This window comes from Polistes fuscatus, unplaced genomic scaffold (assembly GCF_010416935.1).
Source record: "Polistes fuscatus isolate 324 unplaced genomic scaffold, CU_Pfus_HIC Scaffold14, whole genome shotgun sequence".
NCBI classification, from domain to species: Eukaryota; Metazoa; Arthropoda; class Insecta; order Hymenoptera; family Vespidae; genus Polistes; species Polistes fuscatus.
The window spans coordinates 1,750,704-1,777,931 of record NW_025113042.1 but is presented as its reverse complement, the minus strand read 5'-3'; the positions used below and the strand labels follow the sequence as shown (position 1 = coordinate 1,777,931).

At 28.0% G+C, this 27,228-nt stretch overlaps 3 protein-coding genes and 1 long non-coding RNA gene across 28 annotated transcripts; 3 read left to right on the top strand and 1 right to left on the bottom strand.

The window, feature by feature from the left end:
* Window positions 1–161: 161 nt before the first annotated feature.
* On the bottom strand, window positions 162–20,119 carry LOC122514343 (inositol hexakisphosphate and diphosphoinositol-pentakisphosphate kinase 2). 25 transcript variants are annotated; one of them, XM_043631081.1, is made up of 29 exons: window positions 19,898–20,119; window positions 19,678–19,785; window positions 14,889–15,083; window positions 14,651–14,791; window positions 14,423–14,513; window positions 14,079–14,245; window positions 13,688–13,980; window positions 13,407–13,601; window positions 13,241–13,327; window positions 12,987–13,175; window positions 12,818–12,915; window positions 12,424–12,561; window positions 11,960–11,989; window positions 11,106–11,340; window positions 10,761–10,969; window positions 10,469–10,695; window positions 10,258–10,394; window positions 10,056–10,170; window positions 9,658–9,897; window positions 9,449–9,565; window positions 9,032–9,204; window positions 8,774–8,922; window positions 8,072–8,119; window positions 4,078–5,661; window positions 3,594–3,825; window positions 2,569–2,660; window positions 2,290–2,401; window positions 1,849–2,211; window positions 162–1,641 (listed from the first exon to the last, which is right to left on the bottom strand). In XM_043631081.1, the coding sequence occupies exons 1-29, from the start codon at window positions 19,928–19,930 to the stop codon at window positions 1,191–1,193; spliced, it is 6,249 nt and encodes a 2,082-aa protein (XP_043487016.1). In that variant the 5' UTR covers window positions 19,931–20,119; the 3' UTR covers window positions 162–1,190. The 25 variants fall into 25 exon arrangements, with proteins under 25 accessions (XP_043487016.1, XP_043487021.1, XP_043487017.1 ...); XM_043631086.1 differs by having other exon boundaries at window positions 12,439–12,561; XM_043631082.1 differs by having other exon boundaries at window positions 4,078–5,658; window positions 19,898–20,118.
* Window positions 20,120–20,181: 62 nt separating this feature from the next.
* On the top strand, window positions 20,182–20,668 carry LOC122514346. Its single transcript, XR_006303029.1, has 2 exons — window positions 20,182–20,271; window positions 20,625–20,668. It is a non-coding gene; the product is annotated as an uncharacterized LOC122514346 (long non-coding RNA).
* A 19-nt stretch (window positions 20,669–20,687) lies between these two features.
* LOC122514306 (mitochondrial thiamine pyrophosphate carrier) lies at window positions 20,688–22,064 on the top strand. The gene is made up of 4 exons (XM_043631038.1): window positions 20,688–20,792; window positions 20,886–21,038; window positions 21,124–21,326; window positions 21,591–22,064. The coding sequence occupies exons 1-4, from the start codon at window positions 20,688–20,690 to the stop codon at window positions 22,036–22,038; spliced, it is 909 nt and encodes a 302-aa protein (XP_043486973.1). The 3' UTR covers window positions 22,039–22,064.
* Window positions 22,065–22,825: 761 nt separating this feature from the next.
* LOC122514335 (ATP-dependent RNA helicase p62-like) lies at window positions 22,826–25,797 on the top strand. Its single transcript, XM_043631072.1, has 6 exons — window positions 22,826–22,933; window positions 23,061–23,159; window positions 23,532–23,573; window positions 24,059–25,114; window positions 25,358–25,536; window positions 25,620–25,797. Coding segments are annotated over exons 2-6 (1,347 nt in total). The 5' UTR covers window positions 22,826–22,933; window positions 23,061–23,157; the 3' UTR covers window positions 25,688–25,797.
* The last annotated feature ends 1,431 nt before the right edge of the window (window positions 25,798–27,228 follow it).

Below are 27,228 nucleotides of genomic sequence, written 5' to 3'. Positions count from 1 at the left end.
AAAGAAATACAATTTTAATTGGAGATAATAATCAAAAATAATTTTTGTGTCATTATTTAAAAAGAAATTCAGTTGTTAGCGCCGTTACATATAATTTAACTATTACATATTATATAGATGTATATAACATGTATATATCGAGAAAAATAAAATAGTAAAAATTTATACAATCGCGTTTAATATTTATACACTGTAAGAACAAATCAATTCCATACTATCTAATCACAGATATTTCTTGTACATCTTAATTACTGCACTGTGTTTACTATCTCCGTATTTTCATAATTTTAAATATATATTTAAGTACATATATATTTTATACTATCTAATCCTTGTACTTTACATTATAGCAATAAAACATTCATAACAAAAATATTTTTTTCACATATATATCTCTCTCTCTTTCTCTCTCGCTCTCTCTCTCTCTTTCTCTCTCTCTCTCTCTCTTGCTATTGTTTTACATTTATCTCACTTAATATGGAAATCTATATCTTGTTACCACAAAAAAAAGATAAGTAACAAGATATCGGAAAAAATATTATTACTACTACAAACATTTGCGCGCACAAGGATTTTTACACTCTCTACAAAAATATTTGTAAATACGCATATGAGAAAATAATCATGAATTAATATAATTTGTATATATTTAAAGTTTATAAATATTTGAGATTCTGTATTTGAATATTTTTTCGCATTAATCAATTACCGACCATTCTAATGAATATCGATATAATGCAACATAAAATATAACACGCACGATATTTAAACTAGAGTCTAACATTATCACATACTTGTGGAATTGTTTTTTAAATTTAAATTAAGAGTTTTTCATCGCAAGTGATTATTAGATATATATATCTATACGATTATTTATATACGATCATTTTTCCTACGTTATTTATTGGTGCAATTAGGTGATATTTCATTACTTTTATATTTTGCATGGTTTATTTAAAAATTCATTATTTTAAAATCGAAAATAATTGTTCATAAAAAAACAGTATCCGTTCGTTTTGTGATAACATTTTCTAAAAATTATTAAAACCTACTAAAAGACACGTATATAATAATTTTAAAAAATATAGAATCTAGCAATAAAATATAATCATTTTATTTTATCTAGAAAACTTTCTTTGTTGTTATTAATAAGAAATGATATAAGAATAAAGATCAATCGGAAAGAAGAACTATTCGTTTTGTTCATCTTGTATATCAAATCCAATTGTTACGCTAGGGCTATCTGTTAAACTGCTTGCCACAGTTAATATCGGTTCTTTTTCAGTTTCTGTACATGAGGTAGAAGAATCTTCCTGCTTGCTCGTGCTCAATTTCCATTGCTCTAAATCTTTATCCGTCATCGTTGAGAAGGAACTTTCTTTTGATTTGACGGATTTAAAACTGAAATTGGTTTCTGATTTAACAACGATCGTTTTTGGCGTCGATACGCTTTGAGATCGTAAAAAATTCTTCCTTTTGTGCCTGGTCTCTTTACTTCTGTGAGTTGGACCTCTTTCTACGTTTGCAGTTTCTACTTTCGGCAACGTTAATGATTTATTCTTATCCGAAGATGAGCATACACTGCCAGTCTCTTTGATTCTAACATCGTCGTCCGATATTTCCATACTCTCTACACGAAATCTACAAATTTAAAAAAAGAAAAAAGAACAAATTCAACAGTAACAATTAAATTTTTACAGATGCAAATAATTTCTTTTTTTTCTTGTCTGTGCATTCTCTGAGAGTCAGGGTACATTCAAACGTATAAATCACTTGCATTAAATTACAACTTCACTTGCACACAACATCTAATGTTACATGAATTAAAATGATTACATTAATATTTACCTTCCTATTTTTTTATAACCAACAGTTGATTTAGTCGCATTAGGATTTTCGGCTTGTTCAAATAATAATTTAACATCCTGCTTTTTCTGTGCTTCGGTTTGACGCAACGTTAACGTGTGTTCTTCGTCATCGTCAACCGGATCAATGGGAAGATCATCCGACGAGACTACTGTTTTTTGCGCAGGACTCGAATAAGATGAATTTTTACGAATTTGACCGTCCTCGTTGCTATAATAATCCGTGTATGATACGCTACCACGACCTTCGTGATTTTCTTGATCGATATTCATACAAAAATCATTAAAATCAAGATCAAGACCTGGAGTTGTGGGAAACTTTGGTGCTCCACTGAACGATGGTGCTCTAAATATATTTATAATAAATCCTATGTGTATATATAAAATTACGTCTGATACTTTAAATGTAATTGTATGTACTTACCCATCGTTACTAATTAAACTGATAGACATACTACATTCTCCTGTTGATGTTGGTGCAGGAGATGATGGTTCGGAAGAAAGAAACGATTGTGGTTCGCTGCTCCATCCTGTACCTAAATGTAACATTAAAAATAATCATCAATTTTTAAAAGTAATTTTTTCGTTACGGCATACTTTGGAGTAAATATCATTTGGGTTGCATAGTACACGACTCTCATATGGTAGTTCATACCGGGCCCATATACGGGTCGTTAATAACGAAATAAAAATGTTTACTTACTATTTGGACTTGTGGGTGATGGTTGATTTCTTATATCACACGTATCTCCATCGCTACAAGATTTGTATTGAATCGGAGTTGGTGTGATATACCTGCAAAAAAATTATTCATTGCTAATATATGTACAATTTAAAAAAAGTAAAAAAAAAAAGGTGTTAAACAAAATGAATATATAATATATATTAAAACGTAATTTATTAAAACAATAAAAAGTGAGATAAAATGTGCGTATAATTTTAAAATATAAGAAATACATTGTTATCATGATTGAATAAGTGAATGATAAATGAAATTAAAATAATTGGCAATTAAATAATACATAAATATATAAGATATAACTTATTGTTAAATATAAATAATAAAAATAACTTACAAGGGCTCCCCGTACAATCTCGTCAACATCGATTTTTTTTAAAACTCTACACAGTTGCAGCTCATGCACAGTTTCATTAAAACAATACATTGTGCAAGCAGTAAAACTTCGATACTCAATCGTTTTCAAGGAAATGAAGTAAACATATGATCCTGTTACAAATCTTAATTTGCAAGAGAAAAATATTTTTTCTTTTATTTTATATAGAAATAATCATAAATAAGAGTATATAACATTTGATTGAATTGTATGCTTGTATTCATTGTGAAATCTACTTATAATTCATTTAAAACAGCAATTCTCTATCTTTCTATTTAATAAATTTGTCATTGTAGGAGGGTAGGTTGAAAAGTATTAAGCCTAACATGCAATGGTGGGCTGAAAAGTTTTGAGCTAACACCGAGCATGAGTTGAAAAGTTTTGAACCTATCACGAGGAGGGCTGAAAAGTTTTGTGCCTACCATGAAGAGGGCTGAAAAATTTTGATCCTGTGTTAAGCTAAAATTCTTTTTTTACAGTTCCTTTCGTTCTCTTGGAAACGGTTGAGTTTGGAGTCTTACTGTTTGCACAGTGTATAATTCTAATAGACCTATACAACTGTTGAGCCCTTGTCAATACTCACAAAAGAGCTTTATTTAATTTCTTGCAGTACCTGACGGCTTCCAAATCAGAAGAGTGGTACTCGCGACTAATGCCTCCTACATTAAGACTTGGATTGACTAAGCCCCCTGGCGATGGATATTTTGGTGGTGAAGAAGCAGGGGTTCGAAACAATGGTGCACCCGTCATCATTTCAAGGAAAGAATCCAGTTGACGCAAAGATAATGCATTATGGAGTGTTTCCAATGGTCTTATAGGAGGAACGCCGCCGAAGCCTTCTATTGCTATTAAAAGAAAGAAAATATTTTATTGTATATTTTATTATATAGTGACAATTAATTTGAAACGAAAAAAGTATTAGTTATAAAATGATAAATAATATTTGAAGGCATTTGAAATTTGGAAATAAAATTGATAAATACTTATCCTAATATATTCTGTAGGAAAAATATAATATAAATTCTAAAAGATACACATTAAGATACCATTAACTAAAATTGTTTTCCAAATAATGAAATATACATAAATGTAATTACCAGCAACGTGTGGTGGAATCATAGCATGTGGCGGAATCATATCTTTAAGATTCGGTGCACTGGATGATCCACTAATCACTGCAGTACTGAAGAGACTATTTGCAGAGCCGGTCAACTTCTTGCTAACGTTATATCCCAGCAGCTTGAAATAACTCATCTGTCCGGAGATACTGTGACGGTGGCGCCTTGCTGTGCAGGTAGGGTCAGGTTGAATGATCGAAGGTCGTGTGTCTGGGGATGAGAAGGATCGTTGAGGCTGGAGTTGGGAAAATGGTGCACGTGGACACTTTGGCTCGTGGTTATTCGATTTGCAATGAGAGGATTCATGGTAGTGACTATTGTTACTGTGATCATGACCATGCAGAATACCATTGTCTGTCAAATGCTGTGATTCGTTTTGTTTTTTCGTATCAGAACAAGAATATCGCCTGCGATTCTGAGGACAATGGGATATGGAAGAACTATTATTTCCAAGGTAACTATGAGGATCATTATGAGATTCTACAAACTCTAAACTAGATCCTGTTATTATATTTGGACATGAGTTTGATCTTCTCAATATATGAGTCATAGATTCCTCTGTTGTTCTTTTCATATCATGGAAAATAGATAAATCCATGATACCATGGCTATCTCTTCTCAGATAGTTTCTTTGTGAAAATACACAATTACACTTGGATGGTGATCCAGTAGGGGATTGAAAACCAAACGTACGTTTTTCTGGTGATACGGGCATTAAGTAATGCTTTTTATATATTTTATTATTAGGCTGAGATGGGAGATGGACTAAAGAACACGAAGGATTTAAAAATTGGCTACAACTTTGTACGAGACTATCGGTAGACGAGACGGTGTCGTAACAAGAAGAACATTGTGAAACATTAGGTGATAAATTTTGCCATATGTTAGCCAACGTGTAACAGGAACAATTAAAGAATTTGTGCGAAAGTGATCGCACAAAATATGTCCGAAAATTGGAACGTTCCAATGGCGGAAGATCACGACTTTGTAAAATCAATTCGGAAACGTTACAATTATAGCAAAGACATCTCGTAGGGCAAGGCGATAAAGATCGTGACCGTTTAATAATGTTAGTATCGTCAACTGGATTTGTTGCAAAATTGACAGTCGAAATTGTTTTTCCTACTGAGCACAAATTATTATGAGAAGACAGTGATAAAGAAGAAGAATTAACCATTGACAGAGATTCTGACATGGGATCAAAATCGTTAGACTCACCGTCCACTTTAATATTAGGTAGAATTAGATCTGAATAGAAACCTCCATACGTTTCCTTCTTATTATATTGTTCCTGAGTCACAAGAGACGGATTGTATCTATCAAAGTCTGATAATAATAAATCTTTCGTTGAAGATTGTGCACTTGTGATCTTTTTAGGATTATAATTGGTCGGTGAAGCTAAAGGAATATCGTGTACAGTTATCAAAGGTGTCGATATTGGTATGGAAGTTTTAACTAAAGGAATAGGTAATTCTGGTGAGCTAATTGAGTGCGGTAAAGCTATAGGCTGTCCCAGGTACACAGGCACATTCAAAGTATTTTTAGAGTGATTTGAATGTTCTGCTTTATATTTTTTTTTCCCGTTTTCATTTTTGAGATTTTGTTGTTTTGTATTTTATTTTATTTTTTTTTTTTCGTTGTTTTTGTACAGTTTTTATTTAATTAATATAGATATTTTTGCATGATTTAAAATGAAATAATATTAATATGAGTTCATTAAATTATTATCAAGATTAGAGATGATGATGTTGCATTAGGACAAGGTACAAAGGAAGGAAAAAAGAAAGAAATAGACGATTAAAAACCCAGCACCAAAGAAGAAAGATAGATAAGCATTTACTGTTGGCAGCAGTCTTTATATATTAAATTTTAATTAATAATCGATAGAGATTAAGATATTAAAATTTCATAATATTTTTTATAATTTTCAATTTATTTTTTTTAAAGCGTAAACAGGTGTAAATATTAGTAATTTTATCTCTGTTCGTTTTTTTTTCTTTTAATTAAAGATTCACTGCCAAAATTAAAGTAAAAGAAATATAGTAAGTGTAGTATGTGTGCATGTTATTATTTGTACACACCAGAAATACGATTAACCATGCAACCAGCAAGCCAACCAGATACATCAATTGTTATCATTGATTTCAAATATCTAATACATCATTTAATTTATTATAAAAGAGAGAAGTTTTTGTTTTTTAAATATTAATATTTAATAAATAACGTGATCTCCGCGTGACAAAGAGGATTGACAAACTATATAAATATTTTAATTTACGAAAACAAAAAAGAGAAAATATATCTATATAAACATATGATACATATATAGAAACAATTATAAAAACACAATTGTTAATAAATAAAACGTTAGTGCAGTTATGTTTGAAAGAGGGGGATATTAATAGGAGATACAACATCAAAAATCATATGATTCATACAAAACGAAAGTATTAACACAAACACTAATTACAAATATGCATAAAAAATTTAATAGAAATTAGGAAAAGATATCTATATCTATATATAAAAAAGATACTAATAATTATAACAATCTCTTCTTATTAAGAGCAAGTAGTTTTTTTTTTTTTTTTAAATAAATAATATGTTCGTGAAATTAAATCATGCTATGTACTGATGATGTCTATTCGTTTGATATAACAAAGCTGTATATTATGTAATTATAAAGCACTCTAAATAAATATTATTATAATGTGCTAGAAAAGTTAGAAATTAATTTAGGAATCATATATGAAATTAGGAAAAAAGGAATTGGAAAGACAACTACATGAACCACAAAACAAATATATGCATATATGTGTGGTTCAAGTAGTTGCCTAAATGAAGTTAATTGGCTTCCACGCGCACAACTATCGCTGAGCAAAGAGTTATTTCGAACTGCCTCCTACTTATTTTCATCAAATTCATAAGAGAACAGCACAATACCACACATTAAAAGTTATAGTTGTACTCAAATTAATAACGTAGAAGTTCTCATACTGAAAATCAAAGTCTTATGTATATAATACATAATAAATATAAATCTTTCTCACTCTAAATATACATATATATATATAATAAATAAATAATAATAATTATATATATGTTATATTAAACTTAAAAATAATATGTTAAGTTTTTTAATTGTGTGCTTATTTTATATGTGAAAAATGAACCAATATACAAAATGTTCTGTAACTGGTGATACAAACGAGCAGGGAATGATTCTACATGAAAAATTAAATCGAAAATGTAGAATAATATATGTTCATATAAGGCTTTGCTTTCCAAGAAAAATAAATTAGAAAACAAAGCCTTATATGAATCAAATTTTATTTTACATTTTCAACTTAATTTTTCATGTAAAATCACCCCCTGACCTGTAACCACAAATTACAGAACACCCTGTATATGGAATGTTAATAAATGAAAATCCTTCTACGAGATGTTGAATTTGATTCAATTTTTTTCTTCTTTTTTCTTTTTTTGTTAAGACTACTGCATAAGATATTTTGTAAATAAATCTATCGTTTCCAAAACCCACCTATATACAAACCTATGCAAGCCTACATTTTTGTTTTTAATAATTTTCTATTTAAGATAAATATCTCTGCCATTGAATGAATAATTTATAACAGAAGATTATTTTCTATTCTTAAATGTATTGTCTGTATGGCACATGATCTGAACAATTACAAACAAAAATAACACGATCCACAAAAAACAATATAATACATTAGGATGAACCATTGAAGATGTAAAATACTTTAATATTTAATTTGCAAATACAAATGTAAATGCTAATTAAATATTATAGTATTTTATATTTAATGATCCATCCTTATATACAACATATATTGGTGGAAAATGAAATTGTTGGTAATTGAATTTTGTAGTGATGACTATACTAATACTATACACAATGATTCACGAAATCATGTTACGAATATTACGACAGGAAGGTGAAATGACATACCTTCTTTGTTGACCGCGTCCAAGCTCTGATACTGCAGCTTGTCCGCAGCTACAAAATAAGACATAGAAAAAATACTAGACATTGTATGATCAATGTCAACAAAAATTTCTATAATCAAAAAAATGTTAAAAAAGAATTCATTCAAAAAAAGTATTAAAAATATACCTATTTTGTATATAAATTCACCTAAAGAAACCTTTTGTACTTCTCCTTTTCAAATATTTAATTTAAATTATTAAGAATAGAAATAAATCATCTCTCCCTATAGTACGTGTGTATCTGACCTATAATTAATTTCTACGATTTACAATTATTATTGTAAAAATGAATTATTGATTATATAGAATATAAATTTTTTAAATTGTTAGCTTTATTAATACTTGAATAATAATTGTTTTTTTTTTTCATTATATTTAGTTGATTTTAAATATAGACAACATGAGTACACACAAAAATTTGGTGATGTGCAAGAAAAATGAAAGGGTGTGTAACAATTAATATTCATGCAGTAATTATATAGTTCACCACAATTTGTTAGAAATTTTTCTATTACCATTTAAGGGAGCATCGCACTATTATTGAGATATCGATTAAAAAATTGATTATTCAATGGGAGCAGAAAACTGATTAAAAAATTTGTCGTGAGACAATCCAATGTTATAAGTGTAATTAAATTCCATGCATTATATTTAAAAAGCTTACCCTTTTCAGCCTTTTCTTGGTGTTGATGATCATAGCTACGAGCACGCGGTTCCACCATAGCACTTGCTTCTCTTTCACGTCTTTGTCTTTGACTAGCTGCTAATTGGCTACCAAGTCTTGCGGCTTCATGGCCGGCGACTGTTCTTGCACTTTAATGAAATCAATCATTATATTAATTATTAATAACGATGAATATTCAAGAGAATAATTATTTATAATAATTATTTATATAAAAAAAAGAAAAGAAAAAGAACCAACTTGATACGCATTACATGCCTAATTGGAATAGGTGCGGAACTTTGTAAAAATCCGCTATCATATGGCTCATCCATCATATTAGGATCCAAATCCATCATATCGATACCTCTACTAGTTGTAGGACTATCTAATTGTCCATCTACAATATCCTGTCCCGAAGGTGGAGATGTTTCCTTAAAATAATAACAAATTTTACGATTACTTATCTACTGTTGGATATTGGTCTTGAAAAATAAAACATAAATAGAAAATTTAATCCTTTCGTTAAAGCATGTTTTAACGCGAATATCATTTCATATAATTTCGCTCTTATATCGATTGCTAGTAATGAAAGGATTAAATAAATTCATTTTTATGATAATTGAATGTTATATGGAGATTGTACGTCTTATGATTTATATCAATTGAATAACATACAGTTTGTACTGTTGGATTTATTATTTCATCCTCTAGTATGCTTAATTCAGTATCTTCCTCTTCAATACGCGTGCTGCATTGTGAAACACTATCCTGCCCAGAGCCACCATTTTCTCCCTTCATATTGAAACCAAATAGATACGGAAATTAAATCGACACATCTTATCGATACAAAAAAAAATTATATATTTATATATATCATAATTTACCATGTTATGGCTACTCTCGTTGCGGGAATGTGGTCTAAATCCTGGTCCGGGTGGTAAATTTTTTTGTACGCAACAGTTAACACCAGGACTAAAATGTAGTTCAACGTGGAATCGTTCCTCCGAACTAGGATCTTTTGTTGGATCTTCGTATAACATAACTACAATTTGTGACATATAATTTAATTCAGAAACCATACTGACATACTCCATGGCTCTTCTCCATTGTTCATCTGTTACTACCTGTTATACGAAAAAAAAAGAAAGAAGAAATTTTCTTGTTTAATTAATATTATACTTTCTAAAAATTATAATTATAATAACTTATAATTGTTGTAATATAACAATGAAATATACAAATACACAAACTTATTATTTAAGCATGCGTACGTATCACTTACATCAAGCAAGCCACCATAACGCAAGACGGTAAGCAAAGAATGTACGTGACTTTCGCTTGTAAAATATAGTCTCGTACGTACGTGTCGACCAGGACTTGAAACACCATGGGAATATCTGTAAACGTAATAAAAATTAGTATAGAAAATGTAATTAAAGTTCAATAATAATTTAAATCAAAATTATTTATATATTCTTTTATACCTTGGATTTAATCTGTTAACCGTTTCTTCTCCAGTCTCTTCAATATTTCTTTGTAAATCGGCTCTTATTTTTTTTAAAAGAGGCGTACAAATACCTTGACCTATTGTAAGCTTTTCTTGTACAGTTAAACCATATTCCTGTTAACAAAATGATTCGATATGTTTATGTTTATAAAAGTAATTAAATAGTATGTCGATTTTGGAGTAATTACCTGAGGTATAACAATATCAGCAAGATATTTCGCATAAATATACAATTCCTCGGCATGATCAAATTGTAAGGTATGATTGTTATGCTGTAAGTCGTATTTTATACAATCGTAAATATCTGGAATTTTTGATATATCAAATCTTTTATTTTTCGTACAGAAGTCTTTTTCTATTTTTCCCCAACGACGTCCCATTAATTCCCACGTTTCTCCATGATAAAGTATTGCATCTAAACAAAAAAATAAACATTATTATCTAAATAAGGAATATGTTAAAGAATAAAAGTATGCATACCTTTTGTTTTTGGATCATCCTTCTTTATGCGAACAATATCCATAAGTTTTTGAATCAATGCATGAACGTGCTGACAACATTTAACAGGATTTTTAACAAAATCCAAAGCTGCATTGATACTTAATGCATTTCCTGGATTGATTTGTTCACGATCTTCGCGCGTAAATTCTCTGTCTTGTTGCAACAATTCGTGTAAACGAGTTTTAACCCTGAAAGATATATTTGTAATGATATATATATACAAGTGACATAAATATTAATATTCATGCCCGTTTCTACATTTTATGTGGCTCCTAAAAGTTAATAAAATTTATGGAAATTTTAAAAGGAAGAATATTAACTTACATATTTTGATATTTGCTACTATCACAATCGTTATCAAGTAGCCCATTTGTGTTTGCGCTTTTAACCATTTGAACCAAAATTGGTGTAAGTTCGCCCTCCAAAGCAAGTAATCCTTTAGCAAAAGCAGCTGCAGTCATCTGAACTCTTCCTTCGTCGCTGGCATATATTTTTAGATCGTGACGGAATGTAGAATGAAGACGAAGTAAACCAAGTCCTTGAGCTCCAGCATATTCACCTATGTAAAATAATTCATTTGTTAACGATCTTCTATTTAACACAATTATTGTGTATATACATATTCTTTTTTATTTATCTTTTTTTTCCTTATAATTATATTCATAGATAACGATCATATTTTTTATTTAATTACTGAAACACACTATAGTTTGATAAACACATGAGTTATGTAGTTAAATCATACATGGATTATTTTTATTGTTGACTTTTTTTTAAAATTGTATGTAACTAACTCTAATATCAATTTTTTATTTATGACAATTTAAAATACTATTGTGAAATAATTGATTAGATAAAAATGGTACACATAATTCAGATGACCACGTGTAAATAAAAACAAATGTTTGATGTTATGAAATGAAAGCATCTAGCATAGTGATGTACTTCCATTATGAAAACACGTAATGCTGAAAACAATGCCACTTAATAATAATAATATTTATCTCACGTTCCAATAGTATTTGATAATATTAAAATGAAAAATATGTACATATATACTTTATAAAAATATTTAATTGGTGGCATTGATTTAGTTGTAAGCTTTCTCTAAGCACACAACAATATATTTTAATCTACACACAACTACAGACAAGCATGGATACAGTATAAAAAGTTACCGTGATTTGGTAACATCTCTGAGTCTTCCTCTGAAATAACATTCCAAATTATCTATGAATCAATATCTGTATCATAGAAAAATATTATTTCTCATAATAATACAAATTAACACATTAGTATTATAGAATGATTAATATGTAGTATGTTACATATATATTTAACGATCCTTCATGAATTTGCTTTTTTTTTTAATGATAAATATTTAAAAAAATGTATAGATGTATAACTACTGTCCATGTAAAAAATTTAAATAGTATAACTATGTACACACAACAAACTTATATATTCACTTCAATCCAGTAATTCCATATTTATACGAGCATGTATTGCTAAAAGTGCACAGGAAAATAATAATAAAATTGATAAATAATATTTTCGGCATTATATATATATATATATATTCGTATATAGATCAACTTAAAAAATAAGCAATATGAAAAGCAAATGAATATAAGATACGAACCACTAAGGTGTCTACCTTGACCACCAGGGTACATGCAGCGAAATATTCTTCCCAGTTCTTCTGCTTGAATACGTCCAGCTGGTGTTAATTCACCACCCCATTTGAGTATGAGAACAAGGGATGGTTCTCCCAGTCGATCTAATAGAAAAATAAACAATTTATATAAAATAATATTTAAATTATATAAATAAACCGATATCCACGAATGGGAAACTATCAGAACAACGATGCACAACATTGTTTTAATGTTTATATATCATATTTTGTTTCACGTCATATTCTTAAAATTTAAAAATTACTTAGTCCATTTTCATAATTACTGGTTCAGTATAGAAGACAAATACAAATGTGTATCAATTTAATTAATGTGATATAATGAATAAAAGAAGCATACTGTGGTTGTTACCATCGTCGGAAGAACTTCCCCTCGGTCTCCCACGTGGTTGATACTTCATTTGTACCTTACGATTTATTCCAGAAAAATGACCATACCTAAATAACATAGTATTATAAATAATAATCTTAATTCTTTTTAATCAAACAAAATTATTCATACTCCTTACATTTCTAATACGCTTTTCAATTGTTCTAATTTTCCTTGCTTCTCTTCTAATTCAGGACCTGCTGCACGATGCTGTATTTCTGCTAATAAACTACGCGCTGTATCCAATATTTCTTGTAATTGCTTCGGACGTTTCAATTTGACGTGACCATGTTTGTAACCATCGTATTTTGCAAATATTTCGAAAAATCTGTCGAATTCATTTAGTTAGTTATAAATAATACAATGTTTATGATAAAGTTATCGTATTCTTACTTGGGATGACGAACTTCCACTTTCATTTTTTGTTTTGGTGTTCTATCGCCATGCCTAATGACTGCCACAACGCAACGCAATTCCATCCTAAACCATAAAATATTTATTATACTAATTCATGTATTTATTACGCATAAATTTAATAAAAAATAAAAAGAAAACGTACATTTTGCCAAATGTAGTTGGTACTATGGGTGGATCATCTAACTGAAATGGTACACTCCATGGAATATGTAAAGTTGGTGCTAATTCTCTTAATATCATATTTCCCAAGATTTTTGCACAATCATCATAATATTTATTAGAATTTTTCACAAAACTAAACCCATTAACATCGCAAACAAATGATTGACCATTTGCTCTGTAAATATTAAAAATCGTTATCAATACAAACAAAATATCGTCAAATTATATGATATAAAGTAATATATTTATTCGTATACATACCTCAACAAGTCAAAACCACAAACTGTTTGTTTAAAGGCCAAGCAAACTTTTCTACTTATTAATTTCTCAGCATTGCTCAATATAACAGGATAGCGAATTTCTTTGCCTTCCGAATCTCTTTCAACTTTACCATCTAAAGCTGGACTTTTTCTAGCTTCTGCGTGTGCATAATCAGGTCCTACAGTATATACTTTCACATCTGTACCGTCAGTGGGCATAAAATCTTCATAAATATAAGAGCCTGTTTTCCGAACTCGAGATTCTGGAGAATACACGCTACTACGGCTACCTATCTATATGTTAGATACAAAATATTTATTATTTATTAACTATTAATATAGTTTATATATGTAAAAAATTGTATTAAAATCTTCTCTATATGTATACGTACTTTTCTAAATAATCTTTGACTTCCTCCACCAGCAGATGTTGGATAATAAATATATATATTATGATCTTCGGCAGATACCGGCTTCTCCACAAATGGTTTGTTAAAAATAACACCATTAACTTCAACATGATCCTCGGATTCAACTAACTCGTGATCTGGAATGGGTTCTTTGTTTTTTGCATGTCAAAAACTGTATATTTATATTTAGATACAATACAAATAATATGAATAATAGATAGTAGTACAAAAATTAGAATAAAATAACAATGATAACAAATTAAAACAAGCTATAAATTTAAAGTATGTTAAAATCAAATATTAAAATTAACAAATGTGTTACTCACGTTTCGGATCAGCCGAATCTCTGTCCAATACAGCATACCGTGGAATTTCTATACCTTCACTTTCTAAAATAGCATAAACTCTTCTGCGATCCTAAATAATACAAATTCTATTTAAATAATTATTATGTGTTTTGTATATAACAAATAATTTTATTTTTTACATTAAATTTTCTAGTAGGATTTTATTTGAAAATAGGAAATTTTCTATGAAAATATAAATTCACTTACTTGAATGTCATATTGCATTGGAAGATTATTAATTATAAAAGGATTTCGAAGATCAGCATAATTAATAGCTTTATCGAGAGGAAAACCTTTACTATGAAAACTTATTAAACAATCGACTATAGGCCAATCTTCTACAGATTCCTGTGAAACAAGAAACACGTATTTTATGATTTCACTTATATTTATAAAGACATGTATCTCTAAAGAAAAAACAAATATGTAAATTTAAAAATATTACCTTTAAAATAACTTCTTCTGGAAATACAATAATTTTAATATATTCAAATTCTTCAAGTCGTGTTAAAATTTCTTTCATCGGTTTACTCTGAGATTTTTTGGCCATTGCACATATGCCAACCAAAACTTGTTTCCCTTCTCCTTCGAGTTCAGTGCCTCCCATGCATGCATCATCGTTTCCTTCCGACAGTTCGGCCTATAACATAGAAATTAATATTTAATATATAGAAAAGAAATATTTATATATATGTATGTATATATGTATGTGCATGTGGTGTGCAAAGCAAGCAACATTATTTAATAACATTTCAGCATAGCTTTATAAACAGAGAGTAGTTCTACTATGTAAATATACCAAGAAACATGAAATATCTATACGTTATTATAATTATTAATATATTATTAAATGTACTACGATAAGCTTGCCAATGCTATTGAAATATATTTTCTATAAAAGATTGTCTTAAACAGTGCTCACCCAGTACGCCTTTAGACAGGTCAAAAAGCTGGGTTCGTCACCAGTATTTTGATCGAGGCTAGTTTCATCATATCGTGGATTATTATTATTCATTCTATTATTTATTTTGATTACTCTTTTCCACTTAATTACATAAGAAATTTACAGGTTGATCACATGTGTTATTGCCTACATAAAAAGGAAAACATATGTCTGTCACAGAACACTATTTGCTTTCCTTTCAAACATTTATGTGTACGTGCAAATGATTAAAACATGCGACATTAATATGACCTAACGATTTATATTTTAGTATGTGTTAAAATATTCATCCAATTAAATCATATAAGCGGTGATAGATTATATGCAAAACATATTAAGGAACAAGACAAAATTAAGGAAAACAGAAGAACATTCGAGGATGCTGAACAAAACCAAATGATACTATGAACTATATGGACCTTATCGAATATAATTTATATATTTATTTTAAGGTATGTATAGATATATATATTCTATTTTAAAAATAATCATATAAATATAAATAAGAATACTATTGCGGTAAAAGAATATAATATATTATATATAGGATGTCTCTGAAGTTTAAAGTTGTTTTCTTATTTTCGTACATAGAATACACTGATACTGTTTGGCTAAAAAAATCTCAAGCACCCTATATATTAATAATATTATAACAAAGTTTTGTTTAAATGTTCTGGTTTATATGAGCGTATAAATTTTAATGTTAAGTACAATGCATTGATATGTGATTGAAATAAGCAGAATCTCATTATTAAACCTTTGCAACCTACAAAACACTCATCGCAGTAACAGCAAGTATCCAAATCAGCAACATCTCGAATGCCTGATACTGATTCTGGATTTCTTCCATGTTCGTAATAACGCCACTTTTTTAAACGCCACCAATCCTTTAGCCATGTCCACTCCATCGTTCTTTATTCCATAAAGTTTACTCTCGGATTCACAGATGATTTTAAAATATGATTCTTTTTTTTCCACAAATAAGAATTTTATTTCTTAAAATGTTAGATACTATTTGATGATATCATTTAAAAAGTTTCTTATTTATCTTTAACGCGCTTAAAAGAAGTTAGAATAAATTCAATACGCATAGGTAGATCAAAATCATTTTGTATTAGAATATTTTGTTTTTTAGCCAGAAATAAAAAGAAAACTATACAACAATTATCGAGAGAATCATAAGCAAATATTTTTTTTTATAATAGTATCTCGAAAAAGTTCTTTCATTTGAACATATTTAAAATAAATAATAAAAATTAGTTGAATTGGTTATTTACTCACTCACAATATGTATAGTTAAAACATACCATTATCTTATGACTTCATTCTTCTGAGAATTAAATAAAGTTTTTTTATTACTCTTTTTAATATCTTTATATATATATATTATTATTATAATCTTGTTTTCTTCAAATAATTATATTTCATTAATCTTCACAATCACATATTTAAATTTTATTTTTATAAATATTTCATTAGAAACATTTATATTTAAACTTAGTTTGATCAATAATTATATAGCTATTCTGAATATTGAATGTGACATTTAAAATCGTGTCAAGGTATATTACTTACATATTTTATCTATTAAATTAATGTTATCTTGATAGAGATTAAATCTTACTTTATTGTAATGTTACTTTAAAAATAGTATTGGAAAGGCATTCTATAAATTAGATTTAATTAACACGTGCATCATTATTTTTAAATATAGCCGCGCAAAAAATTAGAACATTCTTACGCTTGCTTCGATATTATTGCGACTGGCGAGAAGTAAATGTTAGATCGTACGCGAGAAGCTATCAACGTAGAAACTAATCTATGATTCAGCTATCATTTTTACTATTACTATACTTCTGTTTATCTTTAGACGGTAATGGTGTACAAAATATAACAGAATGAATTACTATATAGAATGATGATTGCAAACACAATTTGAAATTATACAATTGAATACATATGGCACACAGATACTAGAAAAAGTATAATAATGATAATAATAATAATAGTACCAATAACACTCCTCAATGAGATAAAAGATAATATATCTTATGTCTCCTATTATCAAATAAATAAAAAAGAAAGCACAATTTTTAAGGAAAAATAAGTCTTAATAATAATAATGAATATCAATTATACTAAAAACATAAATCTTGCAATAAATTACATTTATCTATTATTTATGATCATGAATATATATTACATTGCATCTATAATATATATTATCAAAAAGTTCTGGAAATTTTATTTAATTTTATTCATTAAACGACACATACCATTGAAATATTGTGCTCATCAAATCTCTGCATAGCTAAACTCATAGATTTCATTTAATATCATTTGTAAAGCTTATAATTATTATAAACTAATGAAGATTGTAGTCATATTATATTTAATTTACTTATAAGCCTTATCAATACTTCTTTCATAATTAATAAGATAAAATATTTTTTAGTTAGAGATATATCTATCCGTTAATATAGAAATGATATCATTTTCATAGATTAAAATGTTTCGTAATAAAAAAACTTTAGTAATACTATTCATATGGAATTAATCTTAAGTAGATATAATAAATACTTTATGTATCTTTGCTAACTATACAAATATCATAAACCTTGATTAGCAATTCATAAGTACATAATACACACTGATAACAGAATAAATGTAATGAAATATAGATTTTAACATGCCACTCTCAAAAACTGTGTATTAACACGTTGTGTCGAGTATGCTTTTTTTATCAACAACATAAAATAAACTCACACGAATTATGATTTATGTATATGTATGCTTTACTGTATTTCGATAGATAAAGTTAATTTTATATATATATGTATATATATAATCTTAATTTTTTCAAACTAATAACATACAATTCTACAAGCAAATCAACAAATTAGATAATACGTTACATTTTGTTTTTATATATAATTATTCAACATATATTAGTATACGTCAAGCATTTAACTATTATAAGAACAAATACGTGTTATAAAAATATAATGCAAATTTACATTATTATTGATAGAAAATGAACTCTACCATCATTATTAGCCAATATGGTTCTGCTTCATTATCGACAATATATACTTCGGGAAATATTTCAGATGTTGAAGTAATAGACATTGAAGGATTTATACTTTCCATTGTAAGAATAAAGTTGAATATATACAGTTATTCATACATATTATAGATCATACACGATTTACTGTAAACAAATATGTAATTCCAATTTGTGTAGAAATTTAAAAATCTGTTTTTCTATTACAATGCTTAACATTAAAGTTAATGCGTGCATAGATAACAAATTAATTGGAAACTTAATAGGAAAATACCTAACGAAAATGAAAAATTAGATGATATTGCTCAAAAAATATTGATATTATTATTTGTTGAATTTTAAATATCTATTACTTGATAAATATATGGTATTTGCAATGTAAATCAGCTGTTAAGTAGTAAAAAACCAAATTATGATAACTTGATAATAATAACATTATAAAAAATACACAGTATAAATTATTTTAATAAATACTTTTGTATGTAGCACCATAAAAAAAGAAACAAACTATAAAAGACTTGAATTAAAAGTTATAACCACGTACAAACATGCTTCGCATAAAATAACCAAAAATATAAAGTGAGTAGTGGGTACTCTATTTTTAGATAATTGGAAACTCCCTAAGTGAACACTGTTCTTTATGTAGTGAAAGTTACTCTATAACAATAAATAATAAAAAGATTTAGGTAATATTTAAAAAAAATATATTTTCATATAATTTTTTATAAGAAAAGTGTTACATATAAGTTTGCTAATGACGTTGTTAAATTATCTGATATTTGTACTCTTTGTAAGTATGAATATATTTTCATGTATATTATCTCACAAATTAGTGTTATATAAGTTTGCTCTTTTTAATATATGTATACCGACAACATACCAAATAGATAAATAAATATTTTCAATTATTTAAATATCAATTTAAAAAACTTATTGATATATATTTTTTATTATCTTGCATTCATGTATTAAATACTTACATTAAACCTTGACACACAATGACAAATATAATATTAATGAACTGAAAATGCTGTGGTATACAAAATTAAAGAAAAATAAAGTGCAGACAAGAACAAAAATTTATTTGTTGCATGTGCCACAATCAGGAAACAAAATTTAACTAATATAATATAACGATTAAAATATAACTGTATAATCAAAAGGTGTAGCAAGATACTTCTATAGTATTTACTAATATATTATTACTTGATTATAATTACTGCTTACTCTTTTTGATGATCGATAAATAGAAGATGCAACAGGACCGATAAGATTGGATTGTACAGAATTGATATCGCCTACATAAAATATAGGTCGGCTTGCACTCCGAAGACCCTAGAAAGAAAATTATTTAAAAAACTATTATATCAATGTTTTATTTTATGTTAAAAAATGCATAGATTTCATTAACATATTTTTTTTGTCAATATTATCACAATTTACTTGCCTGATAACCATGTTCCAATTCAGTATAAGACATGTCAAATAAAGTTTCATTGATAAATAAGACTGGATTACTTTTCTCAGTTAATTTAATTATTAAATAAGTACGTTAAACATCGACGAACACATTAGATTTATTTATCTAATATTTAACAATCTCTATTTCGTTCGTAGTAGGACCGCCGGTATAAGAATGGAATAGCCAATCAATGTGGTGAATGGATTCCCCAATTAGGTTATGTTATACCGAGTGTCTAGTTATAATCATAGAATTTTATATCTTACATTAGAACATAAATGAATTGAAAAAATACTTTAATACATAGAGAAGATATTCTTATTTTTGTCATTTATGTCATCACTTAGAATTACAACAATGTATGTATATATATATATATATATGTATATTGTAATCTAGAGATATTTAACAATAGGTTTTGCACTCCCAATTCAACTTGGAGTGAATTTAGAGGATTGTTAAGTGGCTCTCCTTTTGCATTTTCAAAGGAAATTTATCCTTCTGCAAATAAAATTTTTCTATAAAACTTTTTTCTTATGCTTTTGTAAAAATAATCAAATTAAATGTAAATTTATTGTGTTAAAAAATCAAAATTGTTAGAATTCATAATAAAGAGGCAGAATTTGATTTGTAAAAAGTTGAATTTGAAGTACGAAACCTGTATTATTCTCTGAAATAGAAAAATAAGGGTAAATTATTTTTCAATTTTTAGTAAAACTGAGAAAGTATAGATGAAGAATCATGATATTTATACAATAAACACTTAATAAGAACAATGAGTAAAGAAAGTAATTCAGATCATGCAATTGCAGGAGCTATCAGCGGATTTCTTACCCGATTTATTTGCCAACCTTTGGATGTTGTGAAAATAAGATTTCAGGTAATATCAAGTTTATAATATTATGATATTATTCAAGTATTTATATATGTCTTTTTATTCACAAACTCATATGTGTTTTATATTTGTTTATAGTTACAAGTGGAACCCATAAAACCATACCATATAAGTAAATATCAATCTATTTTCCAAGCATTTTGGTTAATATTAAAAGAAGAAAGAATACTTGCATTATGGAAAGGACATGTACCTGCTCAATTATTATCCATAAGTTATGGGGCAGGACAGGTAAAATATAATCTTAAATATAAAAAAATATGATACAGAAAATTATAATAAAATAAAACTTTTAAAAAATTTGATCTTATTACAGTTTTATTCTTACAACGTACTTATGACGTTTTCTAATAGACATTCAACCTTAAATGAGTGGAAGTATTTGACAAATTTTATGGTTGGTGCAAGTGCTGGAAGTATAGCTACTATTATATCTTTTCCTTTTGATACAATTAGAACGAGATTAATAGCTCAGTCTTCTAATGATAAGGTATATAAAGGCATAATACACTTGTGTAGGTGAGTTTAATAAAAGAAATTTTTTACTGCAATTAACCTTTTGCACTATGACGTACAGAGCTGCGTGCCAAAGTTGATGCTATATTTTGTACTTTTTATGTTTGGCCTGTAAAATTCGCCATGAGTAGAATTCATGTTTCTCATGTTTGAGTCATAAAATGTATCATGACTTTCACATATTATTATAGTGCAAAGAGTTAAAACAAATTTAATACGTAATCTATTTGTTCTAATTTAAAATATCTCTTTGTATTTTATTTACAGTATAATTTTACGCCAAGAATCACCGAAGATCTTTTTTGCCGGATTATCACCGACATTGATACAAATTGCTCCACATAGTGGTTTACATTTTTTATTTTATAATTTTCTAATAGATATTTATAAAAAATATTTTAAAGAAACCAATATAAGCTTTTACAATTCTTTAATATCGGGTGCTATGGCTGGTTTGATGGCTAAAACAATTGTATATCCAATGGATTTAGCTCGAAAAAGACTGCAAATTCAAGGTTTTAAAAATGGTAGGAAAGGATTTGGTAAATTTTTTGAATGCAAAGGTCTGATAGATTGTTTCAGAGTTACAATAAAAGATGAGGGTGCGAAAGGTTTGTTTAAAGGGTTATTACCGAGTCAATTAAAAGCTGCATTAACAACAGCTCTACATTTTACTTTTTACGAACAAGCTTTATTATTCTTAAAAAATATTTGATAATATTCATTTGAAAGATAATTATAGACAACTAGAGAACAAGAAAACTATATTTTAAGAATGATTAGTAAGTAACATTTAATTTATCATTTTTTTATGTGATACTGGATATAAATAAAATAATAAACAAATATTAATATACATATATGAAAGTATTTGGATACTAACATTTTTAAAATTTAATGAATTAAATATGTATATTAAACTAAAGTATGTAAAATAATTTGGCATATATAATACTGGATAGATTTTAATATAACATGAGTGCAATTTGAAAATGATTCAAAGATGTACATAGTTTCGACAATGTGTTTATTATAAACACGCACGATAAGTGGACACATTACAGAAGCATTAAATTTTTTTTATATTAATCATGCTCTGTGTTGTTATTTTTTAATCATATTGAATAATTAATGTACAATTATACTGATTCACGGTGTATACATATGCATATCATATATATATGTACACACACACGCACGCGTGTGCGCGCGCGCGCTAAGTAGTATTTGTAATGTATAGACCAATCAGAAAGATCGACCATGCAAGTCTTTTTGATTGGTAGAAAATCTGTACAATTATTGCATACCGTAAAACAGTTATTATACAAATTATATATAAATTAGTAAATTCTCAGATATGATAAATATTTTTTTTAATATTTAATATCACTTAAATGTAATTATGGATTTATAAATTATAATGTTCACGAACTTTCTGGAAATATATAAAAGGTGAAAGAGATCGATACATGGAAAGTATGCGCAAAAGATGAATTTGGAAGTTGTGCGCAGAATTTTACCCCCACTACTAATTTTAGGAAGTAGAATCTTAGGTGACTCATATCCGGCATCTGCCTGGGTCGTTCTTTCTGTCCCTGGTAGCAGCGCGGGTAGGTTTAGTTTTCTAGTTACTGTTAATTTTTTTTTTATTTCATCATCTATTTCTATTCTCGATCCTTCAGTATTCTCTCTAAACAATATTTCCGCGAAGTTTTAACTGAATTATTTATTTTACAGAAATCCTTGCTGCTTTCAATTAAAGAAAAAAAAAGTTTTAACGACTACACACCATATACACTCTCTTCTGGGACTAAAGCAGTTACAACTGTTCAACATGTGAGTAAAGAAATTCAGTTTAATTTGATATCACTATTTTAGTAGGTATTTCAGAATTTTTACCGTTTTTATTAACTATGAAACGTGAGGTTTAATAGATTATACGCAGTGATTCATAGGAAATTTTTAATATGATTGTGTAAATTTCTGGAACTTTCCATCATGCGCACATCGGCAAGATTCGCAATGCGCGAAATTATCGAACCGTCCATAATGGAAGTATCCATTTTGTTCTCGCCTATATGATGAAAAAAGAAATAAAAAATTGAAATTTCTGGAAGACATTATTACTTTCCAAATAACTATCAATTTACTTTCTCAACTATGATTGGATTTAATTTTAATATTTTGTTATAAATGTCTTCGTTTAAGGATACGAACCAGGAGTACTATTCTTGGAATAATAAGAATTGGGTTAGTATTCTACTAATCCTTATTTTATTTTCGAACAAATATTACAATTGACTAATTAAAATTAATAGCTAGAAGAATTTTGTAATAAGAAATTTTATTTGATTTTTAAAGTAATTTTTCCCCTCCTTTTTTTTTTTATAAACATTAACCGAACAATTATCATTTTCTGAATTCCTACGTGGATAGAATTGTGCAATATAAGATTTACTTATAAAAATATATATGATATACAAAACGGAATTAATTAGTAATCCTCTTATTTTGGCATGCCTCCATTTTGTATTTCGATGGAGCATGAATGCTTGTAAGAGGAAAAGCAAAATGTGAACTAATGCCTTCGGAGTCCACACACTGAAGTCTGGAACCGTTTCTCAATGTTCACTACAATCGTATATTTTACTAGTAAACTTCGGTTTTTCTTTAGTAATACATTCTTTATTTATTTGTTTTTATTCAATTAAAATAAGTTTACTTTATTTTTCCAGGACTTACGGATCTATGTCTGGTGGTTATCGTAGCAATGGCGTCAGCCATCGCGGAGGAGTAAGCCAAAGAAATGGGTATGGCAGTGGTAATACAAACAATAGATTTGGAAGTCGTAATGGAGGTACTGGTGGAAATAGTGGAGGTGGTCTTGCTGGTCGCGGTCAACGTAATGCCAATGTAGCTGGTACAAATTTGAGAAAACCTAATTGGGATTATGAAAATTTGAAACCATTTAAAAAAGATTTCTATGTACCACACCCGAATGTACAATCGCGTCATCCACGTGAAGTCGATTCGTTTAGAGAAGAAAACAAAATTACTCTTAAGGGAGAGAAAATACCTAATCCAATTCAATTTTTTGAAGAAGGAAACTTTCCAGAATACGTTATGCAGGCTATTAGAAAGCAAGGTTTTACAGAACCAACCGCCATACAAGCTCAAGGCTGGCCAATTGCTATGTCTGGACTTAATATGGTTGGAATTGCTCAAACTGGATCTGGAAAAACTTTAGGATACATATTACCTGCTATTGTACACATTAATAGTCAGCAGCCTTTGAATAGGGGAGATGGTCCTATTGCTCTCGTCTTAGCTCCGACTCGAGAACTTGCTCAACAAATACAAAGCGTTGTTAATGATTTTGGATCATTGTCTTATGTAAGGAATACTTGCATTTTTGGCGGTGCACCAAAAGGCAGCCAAGCACGTGATCTCGAACGTGGAGTTGAGATTTGTATAGCAACACCTGGGCGTCTTATTGATTTCTTAGAACGTGGTACGACTAATTTACGCAGGTGTACATATCTGGTATTGGACGAAGCCGATCGTATGTTAGATATGGGTTTCGAGCCGCAAATTAGAAAGATCATAGAACAAATTAGACCAGATAGACAAGTTCTCATGTGGTCAGCTACTTGGCCGAAAGAAGTAAGAAATTTAGCTGAAGAATATCTAACAGACTATACTCAATTAAATATTGGATCTTTGACTTTGGCGGCTAATCACAACATCTTACAAATAGTCGATGTTTGTCAAGAACATGAAAAAGAATCGAAGTAAGTAGTTTGTAATTTCCTGAAGTTGTTTTAATCATACAAAAAGTTAAATATTAGAAATATCTGTTAGATGATGAAATTGGTAAATGAAATACTTTGATTGCATTTATACCTTTATTTTTACCTCTAAGAAGAACTGATATAAACAGATTTAATTTTTATGAATGTTAATTTATTCATATATATATATTTAATAGATAAAAAATAATATTAGTTATATTCAAATGTTTAATTAAATTTCAGATTGGGAACTCTATTACAAGAAATTGGCAATGTTAATGATGACGGCGGAAAGACTATCATCTTTGTAGAAACTAAAAAGAAAGTTGAAAATATCACTAGGAATATTAGGAGGTACGGTTGGCCTGCAGTGTGCATGCATGGTGATAAGTCGCAACAAGAAAGAGATTATGTTTTAAAAGGTATAATTCCCTTAAACGTTTTCATTTATTTTCATCTTTTCCTGTAACAATGTTTAAAATTTTAATTTATTATAATTTAACAGAATTCAGGAATAAGAAAGGTTCTATTCTTGTAGCAACGGATGTTGCTGCACGTGGATTGGGTAAGTAATACATTTCTTCTATTTTATTATTTTTTATTCTAAAAAATATCTTGCAATTTACCAAAAAAAAAAAACAAAAGAAAATCTTCATAACAATTACAATTCTAAGTCATGCAAATAAAATATGTTAGTATAAATTCCGTGGATATTAAAGGATATATAGAGGGAGAGATGGCGATGTAGCACAGACTGGTTATATGAAGTGATGCCTCACTGTTCAATGGATAACGTGAAATAATGATCATTATTGAATAACAATTATTATATATTTGTAGGTTATATTCATAGTACTTTCATTCAAAGACAATGTAATCATATTTTGCATAAATCTGAGAATGCTGCTTATCAACAGTAGGATCATATTTTCAAAAACAAAATAGCCAGTAACATATAGGTAAATTATCAAATTTTTGATAGAATGTTTGATCGCAGTTTCAAGTTCTAGTTAACGTTTAAAGTAATTTTTTTTTCTTTTTTTATACATATTTATAAGATAGGAAATATAGATCCTGCTATTAAACTGTAGTATTTTCAGAAGTGAGATACGCTTTGTGTGAAGTACAACTATATGATATATTCTCAAACCTTACATAAGCTTTTTAAAGACCATAAAATAGAAGGCATTAGTTAGCTGGTATTTTTTTAAACAATAATTTTAGCTTATATATATATATATCTTTATTTTTTATCAATAGATGCAATGTGATGAATGCTTTTAATTCTACACATATACAAGACAGTGCATTTCAAACGTAATTAACTGGTTTCTTCAAAATTATTTATTCTAGTGTCACTTGACGAATATGTCTTAAAATTATTTTTTTTCACAAAATTATTTTGAGAAGAAAAGAGGCTAGTGTCGCACTAACTTTTAATAATTTTGAAGATATTAATTTGTTACATTTTAGATGGCCGACCTTGTGTACATAGTGAGTTTCGAACCTTTTATGCAATATAATTTTATATAGATTTTTTATAAACCGGTAAAATTTTTAAATATTTAAGTTAACATAATTCTTTAACATCTTATAAGTGAAACTTGCTATGTATTATTTATATATTCCCAAATTAACACGTACATACAGCTTTATTGTTTTTCATTTCAGTATTTGTACATGGAATTTATGTTTAATTTAATATGTACAAATTTATAATAATTTTTTTAATCAATTTTATAGGTGCAATTATACCAATTGTTATATGTCTACATTTCAATTATGGAGATGTATGGGAATTAGTAGATTGCAATTTTATCGTAAGAATTCAAAATATTCATTTATACGAGTTCGATAAAAAGAACATCAAAATTAGTATAAAACTGTTCTTTGGGAAACATTGTACGTGTAAAGCATCTTTAAAAAAGAATTTTATTTTTTTATTTATTTATTTATTTATTTATTTATTACTTTTGCAATGTTGTAATTTATTTTTAGAGTTTATTAGTTATTTAAAGTTTATTGTAATGCTATCTGACGATTAATTGTTTTCAAAGTTTTCTAAATATTGATTAATTTTATTATTTTCTAATTTGCATTTAAACAGTAATGAT